General features: G+C 50.2%; 1 protein-coding gene across 1 annotated transcript in view; it reads right to left on the bottom strand.

Annotated features, from left to right (window-relative positions):
* Positions 1-233: 233 nt before the first annotated feature.
* rnf24 (ring finger protein 24) overlaps positions 234-23514 on the bottom strand; it is a 142072-nt gene continuing 118791 nt past the window's right edge. Inside the window, exons 5-6 of the mRNA XM_078408219.1 lie at positions 4577-4656; positions 234-1827 (exon numbers count right to left, since the gene is read on the bottom strand). Of these exons, the coding sequence (XP_078264345.1) occupies positions 1716-1827; positions 4577-4656 (192 nt within the window). The 3' untranslated portion in view covers positions 234-1715. The remainder of the gene's footprint in view (positions 1828-4576; positions 4657-23514) is intronic.

Genomic DNA, 23514 nt, shown 5'->3' with positions numbered 1-23514 from the left:
GAAGTGGGGTGCAGGGAGGGGGAGGGGAGGAGGTACGGTGCAGGGAGGGTGGGAGTGGTGTGCAGGGAGAGCAGGAGAGAGTGGGGTGCGGGGAGGGTGTGCAGGGAGGGGAGGAGGTGGGGTGCAGGGAGGGAGGAGGGGGGGTGCAGGGAGGGGGAGGGAGTGGGGTGCAGGGAGGGAGGAGGGGGGGTGCAGGGAGGGGGAGGGAGTGGGGTGCAGGGAGGGGAGGAGGTGGGGTGCAGGGAGGGAGGAGGGGGGGTGCAGGGAGGGGGAGGGAGTGGGGTGCAGGGAGGGGGGAGTGGAGGAAGTGGGGTGCAGGGAGGGTGGGAGTGGTGTGCAGGGAGAGCAGGAGGGAGTGGGGTGCAGGGAGGGGAGGAGGTGGGGTGCAGGGAGGGGGGTGTGGGGAGGATGCAGGAAGGGCGGGAGGGAGGGAGGTGGGGGTGCAGAGCGGGGGGAGGGGGTGTGGGCATACAGTGCTGGCACCTGGGGGGATGAATAGGGAATCCAGCTTCGGCTCACACGAGCGCCCCGGGACTTCGTTCGACACTTAACCCACTGGCCTCCCGATAGAGGCCGGGTAACTATGGACATTCCCTGCGCTTTGACAATCTTGCGGCACCGGCTGAAACATAAATCTCCAAGCCATCCCGCCTCGCACGTCGCAGTGCGGCAAGGGCACTTTCACAGGATTAGGCCATTCGGCCCATCAAGTCTACTCCGCCTGTCAATCGTAGCTGATCTATCTCTCTTTCTCCTCATCCCATTCCTCTGCCTCCACCCCACAACCCCTGACACCTGTACTGATCAAGAATCTATCTGTGTTTGTCGTAAAAATATCCATTGACTTGGCCTCCACAGCCTTCGGTGGCAATGAGTTCCACAGATTCACCACCCTCTGGCGGAGTAGAAATTCCTCCTCGTCTCCATTCTAGAGGAACGTCCTTCTATTCTGAGGCTTTGACCTCTGGTCGCGTCTGTTCCCTTTGACCGCTATTCCCTTAAAATGACGCTGCAACTTTCTCGCCATCGGACTCGCTGTAACTTGAAGGTATAAATAATTCCCTCACCCCCCCCCCCCCCCAGTACGCAACGTGTAGCCCTTACTCTGCCCGGCTGTACTGTGAATGACAGTGGTCGGGCGGACGAGGAGGAAGGAGAGTCAGTGTAAAGTGCCCCCTTTTGCCAATAGCTCTTCAATGTGGCCGCCGCACTTACTAAGGGAAAGGTCCAGTAGCAGTTGTAGTTGCTGGCAAATCCAATGACCAAAGTGCTCAGGTCGTTCCCCTCCCCTCCCCTCCCCTCCCCTCCATTCCCCTCCCCTCCCCTCCCCTCCCCTCCCCTCCCCTCCCCTCCCAGTCCGCACCGGGTGACAACCAGCGCCCCTACACGGCCTGGCCGCTGTTGGCACGGTGATCAGTCTGGAGAAGGGTCACGACCCATTCCTTCTCTCCAGAGATGCTGCTGCCTGTCCCCCGCTGAGTTACTCCAGCATCTTGCGTCTGTCTTCGATTGTGGTTCTGCCGCTGGGCATCTCACCCCTTGTCGGTTTTGCCGGTGTGGGTCCGTCATTCACGCAGAAATAAGAAACGGTAGAAAAAATAAAAAACAACGGCAACGAGAATTCTTTTTTTTTTAAATGGTAAATCCTTCCCGGGTGTTGCTCTACAAACAGCCGGGGTGTGTTGGGGGCGGTTGGTGGGGTGAGACGTGGATGGTTACACCAGATTGTCAGTCCCGTTCACCGCTCCGGGCTCCTGGTCAGTTTGGAGCACGGGCGTGTTGCACAGCGGGCAAACCTTCCGCACCTCCAGCCACTTGATCAGACACCTGCCCGCAAAGAGAAACAAAACAAAGGGTTATACACAAAATGCCGGGCGGGGTAACTCAGCGGGGGACAGGCAGCCAGCATCTCTGGAGGGAAGGGAATAGGTCGACACCTTTCTTCAGGCTGAGAGTCAGGGGAGAGGGAGACTCGGGATATGGAAAGGTGCAAGCAACAAATGAATGAAAGGACAAATACAAACGGACAAATCAATGCCAGCAACAACGTTCAAAGGAGATTAGACAATAGACAATAGGTGCAGGAGGAGGCCATTCGGCTCTTCGAGCCAGCACCGCCATTCAATGTGATCATGGCTGATCATTCTCAATCAGTACCCCGTTCCTGCCTTCTCCCCATACCCCCTGACTCCGCTATCCTTAAGAGCTCTATCCAGCTCTCTCTTGAATGCATTCAGAGAATTGGCCTCCACTGCCCTCTGAGGCAGAGAATTCCACAGATTCTCAACTCTCTGACTGAAAAAGTTTTTCCTCGTCTCAGTTCTAAATGGCCCACCCCTTGTTCTTAAACTGTGGCCCCTTGTTCTGGACTCCCCCAACATTGGGAACACGTTTCCTGCCTCTAACATGTCCAACCCCTTAATAATCTTAATGGTCCATTGTTGGCTGTGGAGAGGGTGATAACGAGTGGACACAAACAGTGAAACTAAGCAGGACGACAGTGACACTGGTCGGACGGACTATGTCAGACTGAGATTCAAGGGAGAGGGACACGAAAAGTACAGAACAAATCAGAGCCGGCACGGGTGGCCAAGGGAAGGTGGGGCCCACAGTGGTCCAGAGAGAGGGACTGCAAGTGTTACTTGAAGTTAGAGAAATCAATATAATAATAATAATAATAATACATTACATTTATATAGCGCTTTTCATATACTCAAAGACGCTTTACAGGGATTTAGAGAACATAGGGAAGTGAATAAATAGATAAATAAGTAAACGAACAGAGAAAGGAGACAGAGGGAGGGTGGGGTGACCTTCAGTGGTTGAAGGCAGTGCTGAACAGGTGAGACTTCAGTGATGTTTTGAATGTGGTGAGTGTGGAGTGTGGAGAATATTCATACCGCTGGGTTGGAAGCTGCCCGAGCAAAATATGAGGTGCTGTTCCTCCAGTTGTGTGTGTTTGGCCTCACTCTGACAGTGGAGGAGGTCCAGGGCAGAAAGGTCGGTGTGGGAATTGAGATTTTCTTTTTAGAGATACAGCGTGGAAACAGGCCCTTCGGCCCACCGAGTCCGCGCCGCCCAGCGATCCCCCAACATTAACACTATCCTACACACACGAGGGACAATTTTCACATTTACCCAGTCAATTAACCTACATACCTGTACGTCATACCTGCACCTGCACAGGAACTATAGAGGAAAGGTTTGGAGGGCTATGGACCAGGTGCAGGTCAATGGTAAATGAGAGGAACATGGCAGCACTGCCCAGCAGCTGCGGCTCCCTGCAGTCCGTTTGTCTGAAGATCTCGGAGAAAATCCACGCAGGTCACGGGGAGAACGTTCAAACTCCGTACAGACGGTGCCCGTAGTGAGGATCGAACCTGAGTCTCCGGCGCTGCATTCGCTGTAAGGCAGCAACTCTACCGCTGCGCCACCGTGCCGCCGAGATACTGGGAATCACATTGCTGGGCCACGTCTGCTCACAGTAAGGTCCATGGTACAAGATTTTCTCATTGAGGTCCCAAAGTGAGCTTTGCAGGCTCTTCCATGTTCAGCTTTAACCAGTGGGTTAAAGGAAAGGAGCATTTCCTTGCCCCCTTGCGCTCAACATCACAGAAGCACTTCATTCTCGGCCCATGAAGAGTTACGGGTAATTTTACACCCTTTATCCTATGTTGACTCCGTTTACACCTCACGCTGCCTCGGCAAGGCCAGCAGCATAATCAAGGACGAGTCGCACCCTGGCCACTCCCTCTTCTCCCCTCTCCCATCAGGCAAAGGCTACAGAGGTGTGAAAACGCACACCTACAGATTCAGGGACAGTTTCTTCCCAGCTGTTATCAGGAAACTGAATCATCCTACCTCAACCAGAGAGCAGTCCTGAACTGCTATCTACCTCAATGGTGACCCTCAGACTGTCCTTGATTGGACTTTGCTAGTTTAACCTTACACTAAATGTTATTCCCTTATCATGGGTCTATAAATGGACTGGTTGTAATCATGGATTGTCTTTCTGTTGACTGGTCAGCACGCAACAAATGCTTTTCGCTGACACGTGACAATAGACTAAACCGGAAACTGAAATCAGGAGCGTTCTGGATTTCTATTTGGTATCTCCGGGGGAACACGGTGGCGCAGCAGTAGAACTACTGCCTTACAGCGCCAGAGACCCGAGTTTGATGCTGACTACGCGTGTTGTCTGTACGGAGTTTGTACCTTCTCCCCGTGACCTGCGTGGGTTTACTGCGAGATTTTCGGTTTCCTCCCACACTCTAAAGACGTCCAGATTGTAGGTCAATCGACTTGGTGTAAATGTAAATTGTCCCTAGTGCGTGTAGGAAAGTGTTAGTGTGCGGGGATCGCTGGTCGGTGCGGACGCGGTGGGCCGAAGGGCCTGTTTCCGCGCTGTACCTCTAGACTAAACTAAACATAACAAAATGCGCGGCTTTCAGCTGTCAAAGCTGGTTGCTGCCAGAAATGGCTAACTCCCCCAGGCAGGTCACGCACACACACACACACACACACACACACACACACTGTCGCACTCCCCCTCAGCGCCACACTCGGCCACACTCACTTTCGGTGGAAGGCGTGCTTGCACGGGCAAATCCCCAGCTCGTCCTTCGACTTGAACTCCTCCAAGCACACGGCGCAAATCTGTAAGACAAAACAGGGACACAAATCAGCGGTGGGTTGAAGGAAGGCGCAAACAGAAATGAAAGGAAAGGCGACTGAATTACTCCGACTGGAGTAATTACTGGAGTAACTCAGGGGGACAGGCAGCATCTCTGGAGTAACTCAGGAGGACAGGCAGCAGCATCTCTGGAGTAACTCAGGAGGACAGGCAGCAGCATCTCTGGAGTAACTCAGGGGGACAGGCAGCAGCATCTCTGGAGTAACTCAGTGGGACAGGCAGCATCTCTGGAGTAACTCAGGAGGACAGGCAGCATCTTTGGAGTAACTCAGGAGGACAGGCAGCAGCATCTCTGGAGTAACTCAGGAGGACAGGCAGCAGCATCTCTGGAGTAACTCAGGAGGACAGGCAGCAGCATCTCTGGAGTAACTCAGGGGGCCAGGCAGCATCTTTGGAGTAACTCAGGAGGACAGGCAGCATCTTTGGAGTAACTCAGGGGGACAGGCAGCAGCATCTCTGGAGTAACTCAGGAGGACAGGCAGCATCTCTGGAGTAACTCAGGGGGCCAGGCAGCATCTTTGGAGTAACTCAGGAGGACAGGCAGCATCTTTGGAGTAACTCAGGAGGACAGGCAGCAGCATCTCTGGAGTAACTCAGGAGGACAGGCAGCAGCATCTTTGGAGTAACTCAGGGGGACAGGCAGCATCTCTGGAGTAACTCAGGGGGCCAGGCAGCATCTTTGGAGTAACTCAGGAGGACAGGCAGCATCTTTGGAGTAACTCAGGAGGACAGGCAGCAGCATCTCTGGAGTAACTCAGGAGGACAGGCAGCAGCATCTTTGGAGTAACTCAGTGGGACAGGCAGCATCTCTGGAGTAACTCAGCGGGACAGGCAGCAGCATCTTTGGAGTAACTCAGGAGGACAGGCAGCAGCATCTCTGGAGTAACTCAGGAGGACAGGCAGCAGCATCTTTGGAGTAACTCAGGGGGACAGGAAGCATCTCTGGAGTAACTCAGGGGGATAGGCAGTATCTCTGGAGAGACGGAGTGGGTAGGAAGGAAGGAATGAATTATGCTGAGTTTAGTTTAGTTTAGTTTTAGAGACACAGCGTGGAAACAGGCCCTTTGACCCACCCAATCCGCGCCGACCAGCGATCAGAAACTACTACTACCCTACACACCTAGTGTGTATAGGATAGTGTTAATGTGTAGGGATCTCTAGTCAGTGCGGATCATTCATTCATTCATTCATTCACCAGGTGGGCCGAAGGGCCTGTCTCCACGCTGTATCTCGAAACTAAACTAATGTACTTGAAACGCTGCAGCAAGCTGTGACATTGTTCCTGGCCAGGTGCAATGAACAGCCTTGACTTTCGGTACCAGAGATGAGTATCAGTTCTGGAGGAACTCAATGGGTCAGACAGCATCTGTGGAGGGAAATGACACATGAGGTATGCCAACTTCATTGGAGAGAATCTTGGTGGTGGTTTGATTGAAACATTGACTGGTAGTCTGCAGGTAAATGGAACCACAACTCACGCGACAAGTGGGTGCCATCATTAACGCAGAGGGTGGCAAGTGAAGGGTTTTGGCTGAACCATTGTACACACAATGTGATGAATTCACAGAAGAGCATGGCCGAGAAAGCCCGGGAGAACAAGGCAGAAAACTAGTCGAGAAAGCAGGCGTAGTTCAGTTGTGTTTAGGTTAGAGACACAGCGCGGAAACAGGCCCTTCGGCCCACCGGGTCCGCCCTGACCAGCGATCCCCATACACTAACACTGTCCTACACACACTCGGGCCAATTTTACAATTTTCACCAAAGACAATTAGCCTACAAACCTGTACATCTTTGGAGTGTGGGAGGAAACCGGAGCACCCGGGGATAATCCATGTGGTCACGGGGAGAACGCACAAACTCCGTACAGACAGCACCCGTAGTCAGGATCGAACCCGGGTCTCTGGTGCTGCAAGGCAGCAACATTACCGCTGTGCCACCGTGCCACCCTATTGAATGAAAGGCACCTGCACAGGGACTATAGAGGAAAGGTTTGGAGGGCTAAGGACCAGGTGCAGGTCAATGGAAAATGACAGGAACATGGCGGCTCTGCCCAGCAGCTGCGGCTCACCTGCAGTCCGTTTGTCTTTTGAGTTTTTTGTCTTAATTGTAGTGTTTAGATATGATGTAGTGTTTTTTGTGGTTGTGAACTATGTTGGGGGGAGGGGGGGGGAGAACTGTAAAATTGTCTCTTCCGAATGGAGACCCGACCTTTTGTTTTCTAGGTCGTGTCTCCGTTCCCGCTGCGGCCTACCATCGGCCAAACACCTGGAGCTGGCGGCCTCCAGCTGGGACCACCTGGGGCTCTGGTTCGCAGAGCCCGCGGACTGTACTCACCACCTGCGGAGCTGGCTGCCTTCGGAGGCTGTGGTGGCGCTGCGAGAGCGGCTGCGACACGCCTCCGGAGGCTTCGGCCGCGGGCCGCATGGATGTCGGAAGCTCCCAGGCCCTGCCCTGGGTGGGGGCCGACATCGGGAGCTCCAGCAGCGGCAGTGTCTTCGCCCACCCTGAATAGCGGGGCTTGTGTCAGCCCGCTGCGGACATATCACCGTCCGGCGCGGCCTGGAACCGGCCACGGGATTTTTCCCCGCCCGGCGGGGGCTTCAATGTCGGGAGCCCCGACCGCCCCGACGTGGCAACTTCAACAGCCTGACCGCGGGAGGAGACGGCAGGGGAAGAGAAAAGACATTCTGGCCTTCCATCACGGTGAGGAGGTGACTGGAGGAGACTCACTGTGATGGATGTTTTTTTTTGTTTTGTGTTGGTTTTGTGATTGTGTGTGTTATTGCTTATTTGTATTGCTCTTATTATTGGACTGTGGGTAACGGAATTTCGTCCAAAAGCTGATTCTGATTCTGATTCTGAAGCTGGAGTAGGCCACTTGGTCAGCACAGATGAATTGTAGCCTGCTTTTAGGTTGCTCCATAACCACATGATTCAGTGGTATCCACTGAAAAGTCTTTGGCAGGGCTATGCGCTAGGAGAATGGGTGTGTAGAGATGTGAACCTGGAGATATAACTCAGGCTGGACAGGAAGATGACAGTCTCTCCTCTGACACCTGTCCTGATCCCAAACATCCACTGGTTGAGCCCCCTACCTGTGAGTCTGCAGGTAAATGGAACCCTAACTTACATGACAGGTAGGTGCATCATGAGCTCGGAGGAATAGAGGTATATAAGATCATGAGAGGAATAGATCGGGTAGATGCACAAGGTCTCTTGCCCAGAGTAGGGGAATCGAGGACCAGAGGACATAGGTTCAAGGTGAAGGGGAAAAGATTTAATGGGAATCTGAGGGGTAACCTTTTCACACAAAGGTTAGTGGTTGTATGGAACAAGCTGCCAGAGGAGGTAGTTGAGGCTGGGACTATCCCATTGTTTAAGAAGCAGCTACACAGGTACATGGATAGGACAGGTTTGGAGGGACCTAATGTTGGCTGGTGGGACTAGTGTATCTGGGACATGTTGGCCGGTGTGGGCAAGTTGGGCCGAAGGGCCTGTTTCCACACTGGGTCACTCCATGACTCTATGAATGCAGTGCAGGGTTTTGATGGAACCATTGTACACACAGTGTGATGCATGCACAGAACGACTGCGAAAGCACGAGAGAGAACAGGGCCGAAAACCAGCCGGGAAGCCACGCGAAGCACACTCTCTCTACGTGCAGCAACCCTCGAGAGGGCCCGTTATATTTTTTTCTCTAAGCGGTTTGACAAGAAAAACAAAAGTTGCATAACACGGATTTTGCAGGAGATTAGTTTTAGTTAAATGCCAAGAAGAATTATTCTCGGAGGTGTAAGTAAATAAATCTGCCTTGGCCTTTATCCAGTTGGGTGACTTCCTGGGAGCGCCTGGTGAAAAGCACTGGGTCACTGCCTCAACGTTTCACAGCAGCTGTCCATAATCACCTGGTCAGGAGTGCAATGAGATCATGTTGGCCTTACCTCCTGCGCTCCAAGGACGTGGAAAGCCCTGAGGATTTGCTCACCGGATGAGGCGATTGCCTGCTTAGTTTAGTTTAGTTCAGAGATACAGAGATACGGATACAGGCCCCATCCGCCCACCGGGTCTGCGCCGACCAGCGGTCCCCGTACATTAATACCATCCGACACACACTAGGGACAATTTACAACTATGCCAAGCCAATTGACCTGCAAACCTGTACGCCGTGCAGCGTAGGTTCACTAGGTTAATTCCCGGAATGGCGGGACTGTCGTATGTTGAAAGGCTGGAGCAATTGGGCTTGTATACACTGGAATTTAGAAGGATGAGGGGGGATCTTATTGAAACGTATAAGATAATTAGGGGATTGGACACATTAGAGGCAGGAAACATGTTCCCAATGTTGGGGGAGTCCAGAACAAAGGGCCACAGTTTAAGAATAAGGGGTAGGCCATTTAGAACGGAGATGAGGAAGAACAGTCAGAAAGTGGTGAAGGTGTGGAATTCTCTGCCTCAGAAGGCAGTGGAGGCCAGTTCGTTGGATGCTTTCAAGAGAGAGCTGGATAGAGCTCTTAAGGATAGCGGAGTGAGGGGGTATGGGGAGAAGGCAGGAACGGGGTACTGATTAAGAGTGATCAGCCATGATCGCATTGAATGGCGGTGCTGGCTCGAAGGGCTGAATGGCCTGCTCCTGCACCTATTGTCTATTGTCTATTGTCTATTGCCTTTGGAGTGTGGGGAATTAACCAGAGATCCCGGAGAAAACCCACGCAGGTCACAGGGAGAACGTACAGACAAGCGCCCGTAGTCGGGATGGAACCCGGGCCACTGGCGCTGTAAGGCAGCAACTCTGCCGCTGTGCAACCGCGCCACCCACGTGATTGACGAGGTTGCTTCTGTGGGCTCATCATTCCAAACTACCCGACCGCTGAGGGGGAATGTGGAAATGTCCCTGGCTCCAGATATATGCCAGAATCCAGCCAACGTCTGTGACATGGGTGGCACGGTGGCGCAGCGGTAGAGTTGCTGCCTTACAGCGCCAGAGACCCGGGTTCAATCCTGACTGTGGGTGCTGCCTGTACGGAGTTTGTACGTTCTCCCCCATGACCTGAGTGGGTTTCCTCTGGGTGCTCCACTTTCCTCCCACACTGCAAAGACGTACAGGTTTGCAGGTTAATGTAGGTGTATGTAGGTTAATTGGATTGGTAAATGTAAAAGTTGTCCCTAGTGGGTGTAGGATAGTGTTAATACGCGGGGATCGCTGGACGGTGCGGTCCTGGTGGGCCGAAGGGCCTGTTTCCGCGCTCTATCTCTAAACTAAACTTGCAGGCGCCGCCATGTTTTGGCGCTTTTTCCACAAGTCCAAAGTCAGTTCCCCCCCCCCCCGTGCTCGGTCTGTTGCAGATGATCAAGCTCTGTGTTTAATACTGGTTCTAGACAAATAAACTGTCTGAACTTGAGTGCAGATGTCTCCCAATAGTATTTTTTTTTTTTCAGTTAAAGGAAATATTTTGCTGACTCTGTGTGGAAACAAGAGGCCATCGTGATACACCACGAACTATGGAGCAAAGGTGTTGACAGAATAAAGTGCTGACAGAATGAGAGTAAAGTCTTCCTCCAGATGTATCTAGCAGATGGCCAGAGACTTGGAGAGAGAGGGGAAGCATCGTGGCACGGATTGGGGAACAGCTCCACCCAGGGCCGCAAGCAATTGCAGAGAATTGTGGACGCAGCCCAGACCGTCACGCAGAGCAACCTCCCTTCCATTGATTCCACCTACACCTCACGCTGCCTCGGCAAGGCCAGCAGCATATTCAAGGATAGGTCCCACCCTGGCCACCAGATTCGGGGACAGTTTCTTCCCAGCTGTTATCAGGCAACTGAAGCATCCTACCACAACCAGAGAGCAGTGCTGAACTACTATCTACCTCATTGGAGAACCTCAGACTATCTTTGATTGGATTTTACTGGACTTTATCTAGCACTAAACGTTATTCACGTTATTCCCTTTATCATGCACTGTACATGCTTGACTGTAAACATGTATGTATTTCCGCTCGTAAGTAGACCATAAAATGCTGAGTAAATCAGCGGCACAGGCAGCATCTCTGGAGAGAAGACTTGCCTGTGTCTCCATACTCAAGGTATATATTTCCATTGGCTGGTGAGCATGCAACAAAAGCTTTTCAGTGTACCGCGGTACATGTGACAATATACTAGTGGAGGAAAATAACTGCGGATGCTGGTATAAATGGAAGGTATCACAAAATGCTGGAGTAACTCAGCAGGTCAGGCAGCATCTCTGGAGAGAAGGAATGGGTGACGTTTCGGGTCGAGACCCTTCTTCAGACAGATGTCAGGGGGGGCGGGACAAAGAAAGGATATAGGTGGAGACAGGAAGACAGTGGGAGATCTGGGAAGGGGGAGGGGAAAGAGAGGGACAGAGGAGCTATCTAAAGTTGGAGAAGTCAATGTTCATACCGCTGGGCTGCAAGCTGCCCAAGCGAAATATGAGGTGCTGTTCCTCCAGTTTCCAGTGGGCCTCACTATGGCACTGGAGGAGGCCCATGACAGAAAGGTCAGACTGGGAGTGGGAGGGGGAGTTGAAGTGCTCAGCCACCGGGAGATCAGGTTGGTTAAGGCGGACTGAGCGAAGGTGTTGAGTGAAACGATTGCCGAGCCCGCGTTTGGTCTCGCCGATGTAGAGAAGTTGACATCTGGAACAGCGGATACAATAGATGAGGTTGGAGGAGGAGCAGGTGAACCTCTGCCTCACCTGGAAGGACTGTTTGGGTCCTTGGATGGAGTCGAGGCGGGAGGTAAAGGGACAGGTGTTGCATCTCCTGCGGTTGCAGGGGAAAGTGCCGGGGGGGGGGGGGGGGGGGGGGCGGTTTGGGTAGGAAGGGACGAGTGGACCAGGGAGTTACAGAGGAAACGGTCTCTGCGGAATGCAGAAAGGGGAGGGGATGGGAAGATGTGGCCAATAGTGGGATCGCACTACTCCGTAAAGGTCTCGACCCGAAACGTCACACATTCCTTCTCTCCAGAGATGCTGCCTGATCTGCTGAGTTACTCCAGCATTTTGTGACAATGTACTAAACTCAACTCATGTTCAGAAAACAACTGTGAATTTCCTTTGCTGTAGTGTTCCATGTTCTCTGAATTGGAAGAGAAGTGTTTCCAAAGTTCCTCTACTTTAACTCAATCTCCATCCGACAAAGGTTGAGGGGGGGACCTCATTGAAGCTTACAGAACAATGAAAGGCACAGATAGAGTGGGTGTGGAAATGATGTTTCCACTGGTGGGAGAGTCTCGGACCAGAGGTCACAGCCTCAGGATTAAAGGGCGCTCTTTTAGAAAGGAGGTGAGGAGGAATCTCTTTAGTCAGAGGGTAGTTAATCTGTGAAACTCATTGCCACAGAGGGCTGTGGAGGCCAAGTCAGTGGATATTTTTAAGACAGAGATGGACAAATTCTTGATTAAAATGGGTGTCAAGGGTTTTTTGGGGAGAAGGCAGGAAAATAGGATTAGGAGGCAGAGATCAGCCATGATTGAATGGTAGAGTAGACTCGATGGGCCGAATGGCCTACATTCTACTCCTATAACTTGTGAAATCCCCACCATCGCCCTCACTGGCTTGTTGCCATTGCTTAAGGAACCTCGCCAAAACCTTCTCTGAAAGGCAATGGGGGTTGGGCATTAAATGCTAGTCAGGCAAACAATCTCCAATGAACATAACAGAGGGTTGCATGATGCACCCTGTCTCCATCTTTCAATCCCACTGCTCGCAGTGAAATTCCTAAACAAAAGTGCGGCACAGTGGTGCAGCAGTAGAGTTGCTGCCCTGCCCGAGAGACCCAGGTCCGATCTTGATTACGGGTAGCTGTCTGTGTAGAGTTTCTACGTTCTCCCAGTGACCGTGTGGGTTTTCTCCGGGTACTCTGGTTTCCTCCCAAACTCCAAAGAGTTTGTAGGTTATTTGGCTCCTGGAAATTGTACATTGCCCCTGGTGTGCAGGATAGTGCGAGTGTACAGGGTGATCGCTGGTCGGCACGGACTCGGTGGGCCGAAGAGCCTGTTCCCCAGCCTGTATCTCCAACGTCTAAGAGTCAGCCCTGCTGACTGGGGATGAGTTTTGAACCACATATTTCCAAGAGTTGGACGGTGTGCAGTACAAGGCTTGAGAAGAAATGAAAGTGCAGAACAAGTGGCCCTGTTCATCACACTGACCAGACACCCCACCATTGACTCCATCTACATTCACGTTGCCATGAAAAAGCCACCACCATAATCAACGACTTGTCCCAACCCTGTCATTCCTTCTTCCCCAGCTCCTGTCAGGCAGAAGTTACAGAAGATACAGAAGCTTGAAAATGTGCACCACCAGACTCAGGAACAATAGACAATAGGTGCAGGAGGAGGCCATTCGGCCCTTCGAGCCAGCACCACCATTCAATGTGATCATGGCTGATCATTCTCAATCAGTACCCCGTTCCTGCCTTCTCCCCATACCCCCTGACTCCGCTATCCTTAAGAGCTCTATCTAGCTCTCTCTTGAATGCATTCAGAGAATTGGCCTCCACTGCCCTCTGAGGCAGAGAATTCCACAGATTCACAACTCTCTGACTGGACAGCTTCTTCCCCTCTGTGATCAGGATATTATACAGTCCCTTATAGGCTAGGGGACTGTCCAATTCACCCATATTGCAATGCAATGCATTGCGGATATTGGACTTTGTCTATGGAATTGGGGCATTATATTGTGGAGAGCTAGAGAATTAATAACATGTAATACAGCTGTATAAGATCACCACTCAGCCTACTGTACTCAAGGAAAAACATCTAAGCCTGTCCGACCTCTCCCTGTAGCTCAGACCCTTGAGTCCTGGCAACTTCCTTTTATTTTGAGATACAGTGCGGAAACAGACCTTTTGGCCCACCGAGTCTGCACCGACCAGCGATCCCCGCACACTGACACTATCCTACACACGCTAGGGACAATTTACACTTATACCAAGCCAATTAACCTACAAACCTGTAACATCTTTGGAGTGTGGGAGGAAAGCGAAGATCTTGGGAAAAAAAACAAATGGTCACGGGGAGAACGTACAAACTCCGTACAGACAGCACCCGCAGTTGGGATCGAACCTGGGGTCCTCTGGTGCTGCAAACGCTGTGAGGCAGCAACACCACCGTCGTGCCACCGTGCCACCCTTTGCACATCTTGCCACACTCTAAGAATAAAGGGGAGGCCATTTAAAACTGAGGTGAGAAGAAACATTTTCACCCAGAGAGTTGTGAATTTGTGGAATTCTCTGCCACAGAAGGCAGTGGAGGCCAATTCACTGGATGAATTTAAAAGAGAGTTAGATAGAGCTCTAGTGGTTAGTGGAATCAAGGGATATGGGGAGAAGGCAGGCACAGGTTACTGATTGTGGACGATCAGCCATGATCACAATGAATGGCGGTGCTGGCTCAGAGGGCCAAATGGCCTCCTCCTGCACCTATTTTTCTATGTTTGTATATTCTCTGTATACTTTCCAGCATAGTGACATCTTTTCTATTGCAGGGGGACCAAAATGAAACACAATATTCCAAATGCTCCGACATTTGGATAGGAAAGGTTTAGAGGGATACTAGACCAAGTGGACCCGTTGGGCCCAAACCTCTCCTGCATTGGTGCAGCACCCTCTCCTCCCCACCTCCCCTCTCCCCCCCTCCACCTCCTCCCCTTCCCCTCCCCCCCACTCCATCCCCCTCAACCCCCCCTTATCATCCCTCCATCCCTTCCCTCCCTCCCTAGGAGATAGATTTAAACTTTAAAATGTGAATAGCTTTAAAAATATAACACCGATTTCAATGAAACTTCTTCCATTAGCACCAAAGGGACGACGGTGAGTGAGGTGGGCCTAAAATTGTTGCGCTATCATATACCGTTTTAGTTGTAGATCAGGAACAAACAAACAAACAAACGAGAGTATTGGTATATAGATGGGCCAAACGCGGGCAGGTGGGACTAGTGTAGACGGGGCATCTTGGTCTGCATGGGCAAGTTGGGCCAAAGTACCTATTTTCTGTGTTGCATGACTCTATATTTATATTCGGTATCTTCCCCTTTGCTCTACCAATTGTAGTTGAGTTTGACGTGATTGCCTTCATGTACAGCAAGATCCAATCTAATTAGATAACATGCAAAAGAAAATGTTTCACACACTGTACATTGGTACAAGTGACAATAAAAATCCTAAACTTAGACCTATGATGGTGTAGAGGAAACTAAACGGCACTATAAAGACAAACAGAAAAATCTGGAGTCAGGCAGTGGGTCAGGCAGCATCTCTGGAGAAAATGAGTATGTGACACTTCGGATCAAGACTCAAGGACAGTCTGAAGCAGGGTCTCGACTCGAAACATCATCTATTCCTTTTCTCCAGGGGTGGTGCCTGACCTGCTGAGTTACTCCATCTTTTTGTGTCTGTCCTGTTTAAACCAGCATCTGCAGTTCCTCCTTACATCTGATAAATTACACTATGTACTGTATAATAGACAATAGACAATAGGTGCAGGAGTAGGCCATTCAGCCCTTCGAGCCAGCACCGCCATTCAATGCGATCATGGCTGATCACTCTCAATCAGTACCCCGTTCCTGCCTTCTCCCCATACCCCCTCACTCCGCTATCCTTAAGAGCTCTATCCAGCTCTCTCTTGAAAGCATCCAACGAACTGGCCTCCACTGCCTTCTGAGGCAGAGAATTCCACACCTTCACCACTCTCTGACTGAAAAAGTTCTTCCTCATCTCCGTTCTAAATGGCCTACCCCTTATTCTTAAACTGTGGCCCCTTGTTCTGGACTCCCCCAACATTGGGAACATGTTTCCTGCCTCTAATGTGTCCAATCCCCTAATTATCTTATATGTTTCAATAAGATCCCCCCTCATCCTTCTAAATTCCAGTGTATACAAGCCTAATTGCTCCAGCCTTTCAACATACGACAGTCCCGCCATTCCGGGAATTAACCTAGTGAACCTACGCTGCACGCCCTCAATAGCAAGAATATCCTTCCTCAAATTTGGAAACCAAAACTGCACACAGTACTCCAGGTGCGGTCTCACTAGGGCCCTGTACAACTGTAGAAGGACCTCTTTGCTCCTATACTCAACTCCTCTTGTTATGAAGGCCAACATTCCATTGGCTTTCTTCACTGCCTGCTGTACCTGCATGCTTCCTTTCATAAATATTAAATATCCAAGATGCAGGACAGAATGCCACTGGAGATCCTTCTTCCCTGTAGCTATCAAACTGTATAACTGTACAAACTGTACAGTCTTCCCCTTCTGTCATGGGGTAGACTGAGACTGACCCCCCCCTCCCTCCACCCCCCCCCCCCCACCCCCAATCTTTGCACCGCCCCAATCCTTTCCACTCGTCACTTTAATTTCATGTATTTTGTGTTTTTGTGTTTTTTATGACTGTTGGAAGATCAATTTCCCTCCTGGGATAAATAAAGTTCTATCGTTTCGTATTGTATCGTAAATAGCAGTTCAAAGACGTAAAAATATCAATGTTTTAACAAATATTCGCCACTAAAACTGGAACCGTAAATGACACATTAAGATTTTGGACCAAGGTATCACACTGCAATTTCACGCTCGCACCATTTTATTTGCCTAAAGCATCACAACACGCTTACTGTAAATTAAAAAAAACGCCCTCTTTCATTACTTTTGACAGAGGTTGCTGATGATAAACAGCAAATTTACCAGCCAGTACACTATCTCAGCAGCAACACTGCTCCGTTTTCAATCAATATTCAGCGCTCAAAACACTGTCCCCATTGAAATCATGGATCTTTTAATCAGTGCATTCTCCAAACAGAATACGATGTCACTGTAAACTTGTAAGATTTTGCCCTTGGGGCTCGTCTGCACAAAAAAACATTTTTGTTTTGTGCTCTTTCTCTTTATGGTGTAAATCTATTTCTGAAACACGTCTCAATTAAGGCTGTGTTTAAAAAAATAAAAGCGCCCTTTTTCTCTCGTCCAGGCTTTGCTTTTCGTGCGGGCATTTTTCCAACATTTCTCTGTGAGATGTGATAAAGCACAACCAAATTAGGCTGCGTTTAGAGGGCTCTTCTACCAAAGGCACATCTGGTACAGCTGCTGCCTCACAGCTCCAGCGAGAAAGGCTCTCGACCCGAAACGTCTCCCATTGCTTCTCTCCAGAGATGCTGCCTGTCCCCCTGAGTTACTCCAGCTTTTTGTGTCTGTCTCCAGCAACAATAGACAATAGACAATAGGTGCAGGAGTAGGCCATTCGGCCCTTCGAGCCAGCACCGCCATTCAATGTGATCATGGCTGATCATTCTCAATCAGTACCCCGTTCCTGCCTTCTCCCCATACCCCCTGACTCCGCTATCCTTAAGAGCTCTATCTAGCTCTCTCTTGAATGTATTCAGAGAATTGGCCTCCACTGCCCTCTGAGGCAGAGAATTCCACAGATTCACAACTCTCTGACTAAAAAAGTTTTTCCTCATCTCTGTTCTAAATGGCCTACCCCTTATTCTTAAACTGTGGCCCCTGGTTCTGGACTCCCCCAACATTGGGAACATGTTTCCTGCCTCTAACATGTCCAACCCCTTAATAATCTTATACGTTTCGATAAGATCCCCTCTCATCCTTCTAAATTCCAGTGTATACAAACCCAGTCGCTCCAGTCTTTCAACATATGACAGTCCCGCAACTTGGGTTCAATCCTGATCTCGGGGCCTGTCGTCGTGGGATCTGTGCACTCTCTTTGTGACTGCGTGGGTTTCCTCTGGGTGCTCCCATTTCCTCCCAAAAATGCACAGATTGGTGGATTAATCGCCACTGTAAATATCCCGCGCGTGCAGGTGAATGGTAGAGTGCAAGTGAGTGGAGGAATATGGGCATCATCAATAAGAATGTGGGGAGAATACAATGGGATCAGTGTAAGTGGGTGCTTTACAGTCAATGTGTCCGACAACCTCACTGCCTGCATGTCCAGATATCCCACCCCACTATAAACAACTCCCCCCCCCCCTCACCCCCTCACAACAAGAAAAATAACATGCATCTGACACTGAAATCCCATCACATATCACCATTGTACGAGTCATTGCTGAGACCACATTTGGAGTATTGTGCTCATTTTCTGTCATCCTCCTAAATGAAGGATGTTGTTAAGCTAGAAAAGAGTGCAGAGTAGATCTACAAGGACTTCGACAGGGGATGGCACGGTGGCGCAGCGGTAGAGTTGCTGCCTTACAGCGCCAGAGACCCGGGTTCGAACCGCCCATGGGTGCTGTCTGTATGGAGTTTGTACGTTTGACCTGCATGGGTTTTCCCTGGGTGCTGAAGTTTCCTCCCACATTACAAAGACATACAGGTTTATAGGTTAATTTACCTCAAGTAAATTGTCCCTAGTGTGTAGGATAGTATGGGGATCGCTGGTCGGTGTGGACCGAAGGGCCTGCTTCCACATTGTACCTCGTAACTAAACTAAACGACGACCTTAGTTATAGGGGGAGGTTAGGCAGGCTAGGACTTTATTCTTTGAAGCGCAGGAGGGCGAGGGGTGATGTTATAGAGGTGTATAAGATCACGAGAGGAATAGATAGGAATGCATAGAGTCGTTTACTCAGAGTTGGGGAATCAAGAACCAGAGGACATGGGTTTAAGGTTGAGAGGGGAAAGATTTAAAAGGATCATGAGGGGCAACTTTTTTCACAGAGAGGGTGGTGGGTGTATGGAATGTGCTGCCAGAGAAGGTAGTTGAGGCAAGTATAAAACAACATTTAAAATAGATTTGGACAGGTGCATGGATAGGAAAGGTGGGCCAAACGTGGGCAGGCAGGACTGATGCAGATGGGATATTTTGGCTGGCAAGGGCAAGTTGGGCTGAAGGGCCTGTTTCCATGCTTTATGACTCTATATGGCCGATTCTCGGACAAGGTCTGAATATGTATCCTGGCCATCCAATTATTCCTAGAGTCATGGAGCTTCTTTCAGTTTAGTTCGGAGATGCAGCATCCCTTCGGCCCACCTAGTCCGCACCGATCAGCAATCACCCCGTACACTAGCAATATCTTACAGAATAAGGGCACTTTACAATTTTATCGAAGCCAATTAACCTACAAACCTGTATGTCTTTGGACTGTGGGAAGAAACCGGAGCACCCGGGGAAAACCCACACGGTCACAGGGAGAACGTACAAACTCCGTACAGACAGCACTCATAGTCAGGATTGAACCGGGTCTCTGGAGCTGGAAGGCAGCAACTCTACCGCTGTGCCACTGTGCTACCCCTCTGGTGGAAAGATGCCCTGAGCTCATTCTGCAATCTCTCTCTCTCTCTCATTCTGCAATCAATCTCTCTCTCTCTCTCTCTCTCTCTCTCTCATTCTGCAATCTCTCTCTCTCTCTCTCTCTCTCTCTCTCTCTCTCTCATTCTGCAATCTCTCTCTCTCTCGCTCTCTCTCTCTCTCTCTCTCTCTCTCTCTCTCTCTCTCTCTCTCTCTCTCTCTCTCTCTCTCTCTCTCTCTCTCTCTCTCTCTCTCTCTCTCTCTCTCTCTCTCTCTCTACCTGGGATTGCTGCAGAGATCTCTCTCCCACTCTCAGGATCTTTTTAACAACTTTAATTTCTCGACCTATCTATACTATCTGCATGAGTGTAGGATCCCTCAAAATATTTCATTGAGCAGAGACTACAGGCCAGAGTAAGCTCACCAGTACAATGTCAATTCTTTTAATCATTCTCCTTTCAGGTCCCTGGTCACCAGGACGATGACCAAACTGACCCTTATTTTTTCAGCCTGGACCTGAATGACCTACCTACCGTAACAGAGAAGGCATTCTCTGTATTATGGTACCTTCCGTACTATAACAGAGAGATCATTACTTTTAAAAGGGGATGTTTGAAGAAGATTTTCCTGCTAACATTGGGAATGGCAGAGATAAGTGTAGACGAGAGACGAGCAAAGTTTAGTGGATTTAGTTTAGGAAAAAAACTGCAGATGCTGGTTAAAATCGAAGGTAGACACAAAATGCTAGATAACTCAGCGGGTCAAGCAGCATCTCGGGAGAGACACAAAATGCTGGAGTAACTCAGCGGGTCAGGCAGCATCTCGGGAGAGACACAAAATGCTGGAGTAACACAGCGGGTCAGGCAGCATCTCGGGAGAGAATTTCCCATGGATTTAGTTTAGCTTAGTGTAGTTTAGAGATACAGCGCGGGAACAGGCCCTTCGGCCCACTGAGTCCGTGCCGACCAGCGATCCCTGTACACGAACACTATCCTATACACTAGGAATGACTTACCATTTTTACCATAGCCAATTAACCTACAAACCTGTACGTGTGGGAGGAAACCAGAGCACCTTGGAAACCCACGCAGGGAGAACATATAAACTCCATACAGATGGCACCCATAGCCAGGATCGAACCTGGGTCTCTGGTGCTGTAAGGCAGCAAACTCTACCGCTGCGCCACCGTGCCGCCCCACTGGATTTGAATGGCCTACCACACATAACAGTGTGTGGTGGGTCATAACATAAAGCAGGCTCGGCGATCGCTTCGCTCAACACCTTCGCTCAGTCCGCCTTAACTAACCTGATCTCCTGGTGGCTGAGCACTTCAACTCCCCTCCCACTCCCAGTCTGACCTTTCTGTCATGGGCCTCCTCCAGTGCCATAGTGAGGCCCACCGGAAATTGGAGGAACAGCACCTCATATTTCGCCTGGGCACCTTGCAGCCCAGTGGTATGAACATTGACTTCTCCAACTTTAGATAGTTCCTCTGTCCCTCTCTCCTCTCCCCCTTCTCAGTTCTTCCACTGTCTTCCTGTCCCCACCTATATCCTTCCTTTGACCCGCCCCCCTGACATCAGTCTGAAGAAGGGTCTTGACCCGAAACGTCACCCATTCCTTCTCTCCTGAGATGCTGCCTGACCTGCTGAGTTACTCCAGCATTTTGTGAATAAATACCTTCGATTTGTACCAACATCTGCAGTTATTTTCTTACACATAACAGTGAGATCGCTGCTTTTAAAAGGGGACATTTGTAGGAGAATTTCCTACTAACTTAGGTAATGGCTGAGATACGAGTAAGCAGGAGATCCGCAAAGTATAGGGGATGTTTATCTGGAAGAGAGGAATAAATCGAAGCGGGGAATTAGGGGATTAATCTCACCTTGCACCTGAGTCTGCTGATAGAACATAGAACAATGCCAAAGTTTAAGCAGGGATTGTGTAGACAGGAACTGCGGATGTGGGTTTACACGGAAGATAGACACAAAAAGCTGGAGTAACTCACTGGGTCAGGCAGCATCTCTGGAGAAAAGGAATAGGTGACGTTTCGGGTCGAGACCCTTCTTCAGACTGAGTCCTTGAGTCTTAAGAAGGGTCTTGGCCCGAAACGTCACCCATCCCTTTTCTCCAGAGATGCTGCCTGTTTAAACAGCGGGTGGATGGGTTTTGACCTTACAGCAACGAATTAATCTGCTTGTGGTTCCGTACAAAAAGGAGCATTACCATGCCATCCTGACCTTATAACGGAAGGTGGACCTTATAACGGAAGGTGGGGAAGGGAGGATTCATGATGCCAGAGGTTTCAGGTCTAGGAGTGTGACAAAGCCACACCTTCAGATTCAGGGACAATTTCTTCCCAGCTGTTATCAGGCAACTGAATCATCCTGCCACAGCCAGAGAGCAGTGCTGAGCCACTATCGACCTCATCGGTGACTCTCGGATGATCTCTGATCGGACTTTACTCGACTTTACCTTGCGCTAAACATCATTCCCTCATCATGTATCTGTATACTGTGAGTGGCTCGATTGCAATCATGTATTGTCTTTCCACTGACTGGATAGCACGCAACAAAAGGTTTTCACTGCACCTCGGAACAAGTGACAATAAATTAAACTAAAGAAAGTGGCAGAGAGCTGCTATTTTGACATTGTAACCATGCAAGGTTATAAATAGTCCCTCGATGTTAACTGCTGCAACGCCAGGACTGCAAGTGTTTACCAGCTCGGCAGAGTGCTCGTCTCAGCAATGAGCTGCATTTAGAAACTCACAGTGCAGATGAGGCTGTGAAAATATTATCCACCTACTGACATCTCTGCCATTCCCAATGTACGTATGCTGCCAGACCTCAAGGGCCTGAGTGAAAGGGAGAGGTTGAACAGGCAGGGACTCTATTCCCTGTAGCGCAGGAGGATGAGGGGTAATCTTTATAGAGGTGTATAAAACCATGAGAGAAATTGATCGGGGAGTCGCACAGTCTCTTGCCCAGAGCAGGGGAATCGAGAACCAGGGGACATAGGTTTAAGGTGAAAGGGGAAAGATTTAATAGGAATCTGAGGGGTACCTTTTTCACACAATGGGTGGTGGGTGTATGGAACGAGCTGCCGGAGGTGGTAGTTGAGACAAGGACTATCGCAACTAGGGTTGCCAACTGTCCCGTATTAGCCGGGCCATCCCGTATTTTGGGCTAAATTGGTTTGTCCCGTACGGGACCGTCCTTGTCCCGTATTAGGCCCGGGGGGGCGCCGTAGGCCTGGACGTTGTAGGCCAGGACGCTGTAGGCCCGGGGAGCGCTGTAGGCCTGGACGTTGTAGGCCAGGACGCTGTAGATCCGGATGCTGTAGGCCCGGACGCTATAGGCCCGGGGGCCGCTGTAGGTCCGGACAGTGTCAACCAGGCTGCCGCCATTGGTGGAGCGGGAGCATGTGGCCGCTGGCTGGGTGAGGTCACGTGGGGCGTGGGGCGGTGACGTCACCTTGTCCCTTATTTGGGAGTGAGATAGTTGGCACCCTTAATCGCAACGTTTAAGAAATATTTAGACAGGTACGTGGATAAGACAGGTTTAGAGGGATATGGGCCAAACGCAGGCAGGTGGAACTAGCGTAGATAGGACATGTTGGTCGGTGTGGGCAAGTTGGGCTGAAGGGCCTGTTTCCAGGCTGTGTGACTCCAAGTAGGAAATTCTTCTTCAAATATCCCCTTTTAAAAGTAATGCTCCCACTGCTACGTCCGGTACCAAACCCAGGCCCAGATCAAGTCTGGAAGTCAGACGAAGGGTTCTGACCTGAAACGTCACCTATTCCTTTTCTCCAGGGATGCACTCCATCCTGCCTGAGGTAAACAAACCCTTGGCCCATTAACTTCTCCAAGGCTTTTCTTCGTGTCCACAGCTTGCCGATGGATTTCAATTTGTCTCAGTTGCCAAAGGGAGCGAAAATAAACAAGCTCGGCAGCAAGACATTTTCGAGCTCAGCTAAATTCCAATGGAGTTTTGCAAAGAGAAACATAGCCGACAAGGTCAGATGACGGACACAAAATGCTGGAGTAACTCAGTGGGTCAGGCAGCATCCCTGGAGAAAAGGAATAGGTGACGTTTCAGGTCAGAATCCTTCTGACTACCTAGATGGTCAGATGATAGACAATAGACAATAGGTGCAGGAGTAGGCCATTCAGCCCTTCGAGCCAGCACCGCCATTCAATGCGATCATGGCTGATCACTCTCAATCAGTACCCCGTTCCTGCCTTCTCCCCATACCCCCTCACTCCGCTATCCTTAAGAGCTCTAGCCAGTTCTCTCTTGAAAGCATCCAACGAACTGGCCTCCACTGCCTTCTGAGGCAGAGAATTCCACACCTTCACCACCCTCTGACTGAAAAAGTTCTTCCTCATCTCCGTTCTAAATGGCCTACCCCTTATTCTCAAACTGTGGCCCCTTGTTCTGGACTCCCCCAACATTGGGAACATGTTATCTGCCTCTAATGTGTCCAATCCCCTAATTATCTTATATGTTTCAATAAGATCCCCCCTCATCCTTCTAAATTCCAGTGTATACAAGCCCAAT

Source organism: Rhinoraja longicauda, chromosome 1, assembly GCF_053455715.1.
Source record: "Rhinoraja longicauda isolate Sanriku21f chromosome 1, sRhiLon1.1, whole genome shotgun sequence".
In the NCBI taxonomy this organism is placed as follows: Eukaryota; Metazoa; Chordata; class Chondrichthyes; order Rajiformes; family Arhynchobatidae; genus Rhinoraja; species Rhinoraja longicauda.
This window is presented reverse-complemented; position numbering and strand designations above follow the sequence as displayed.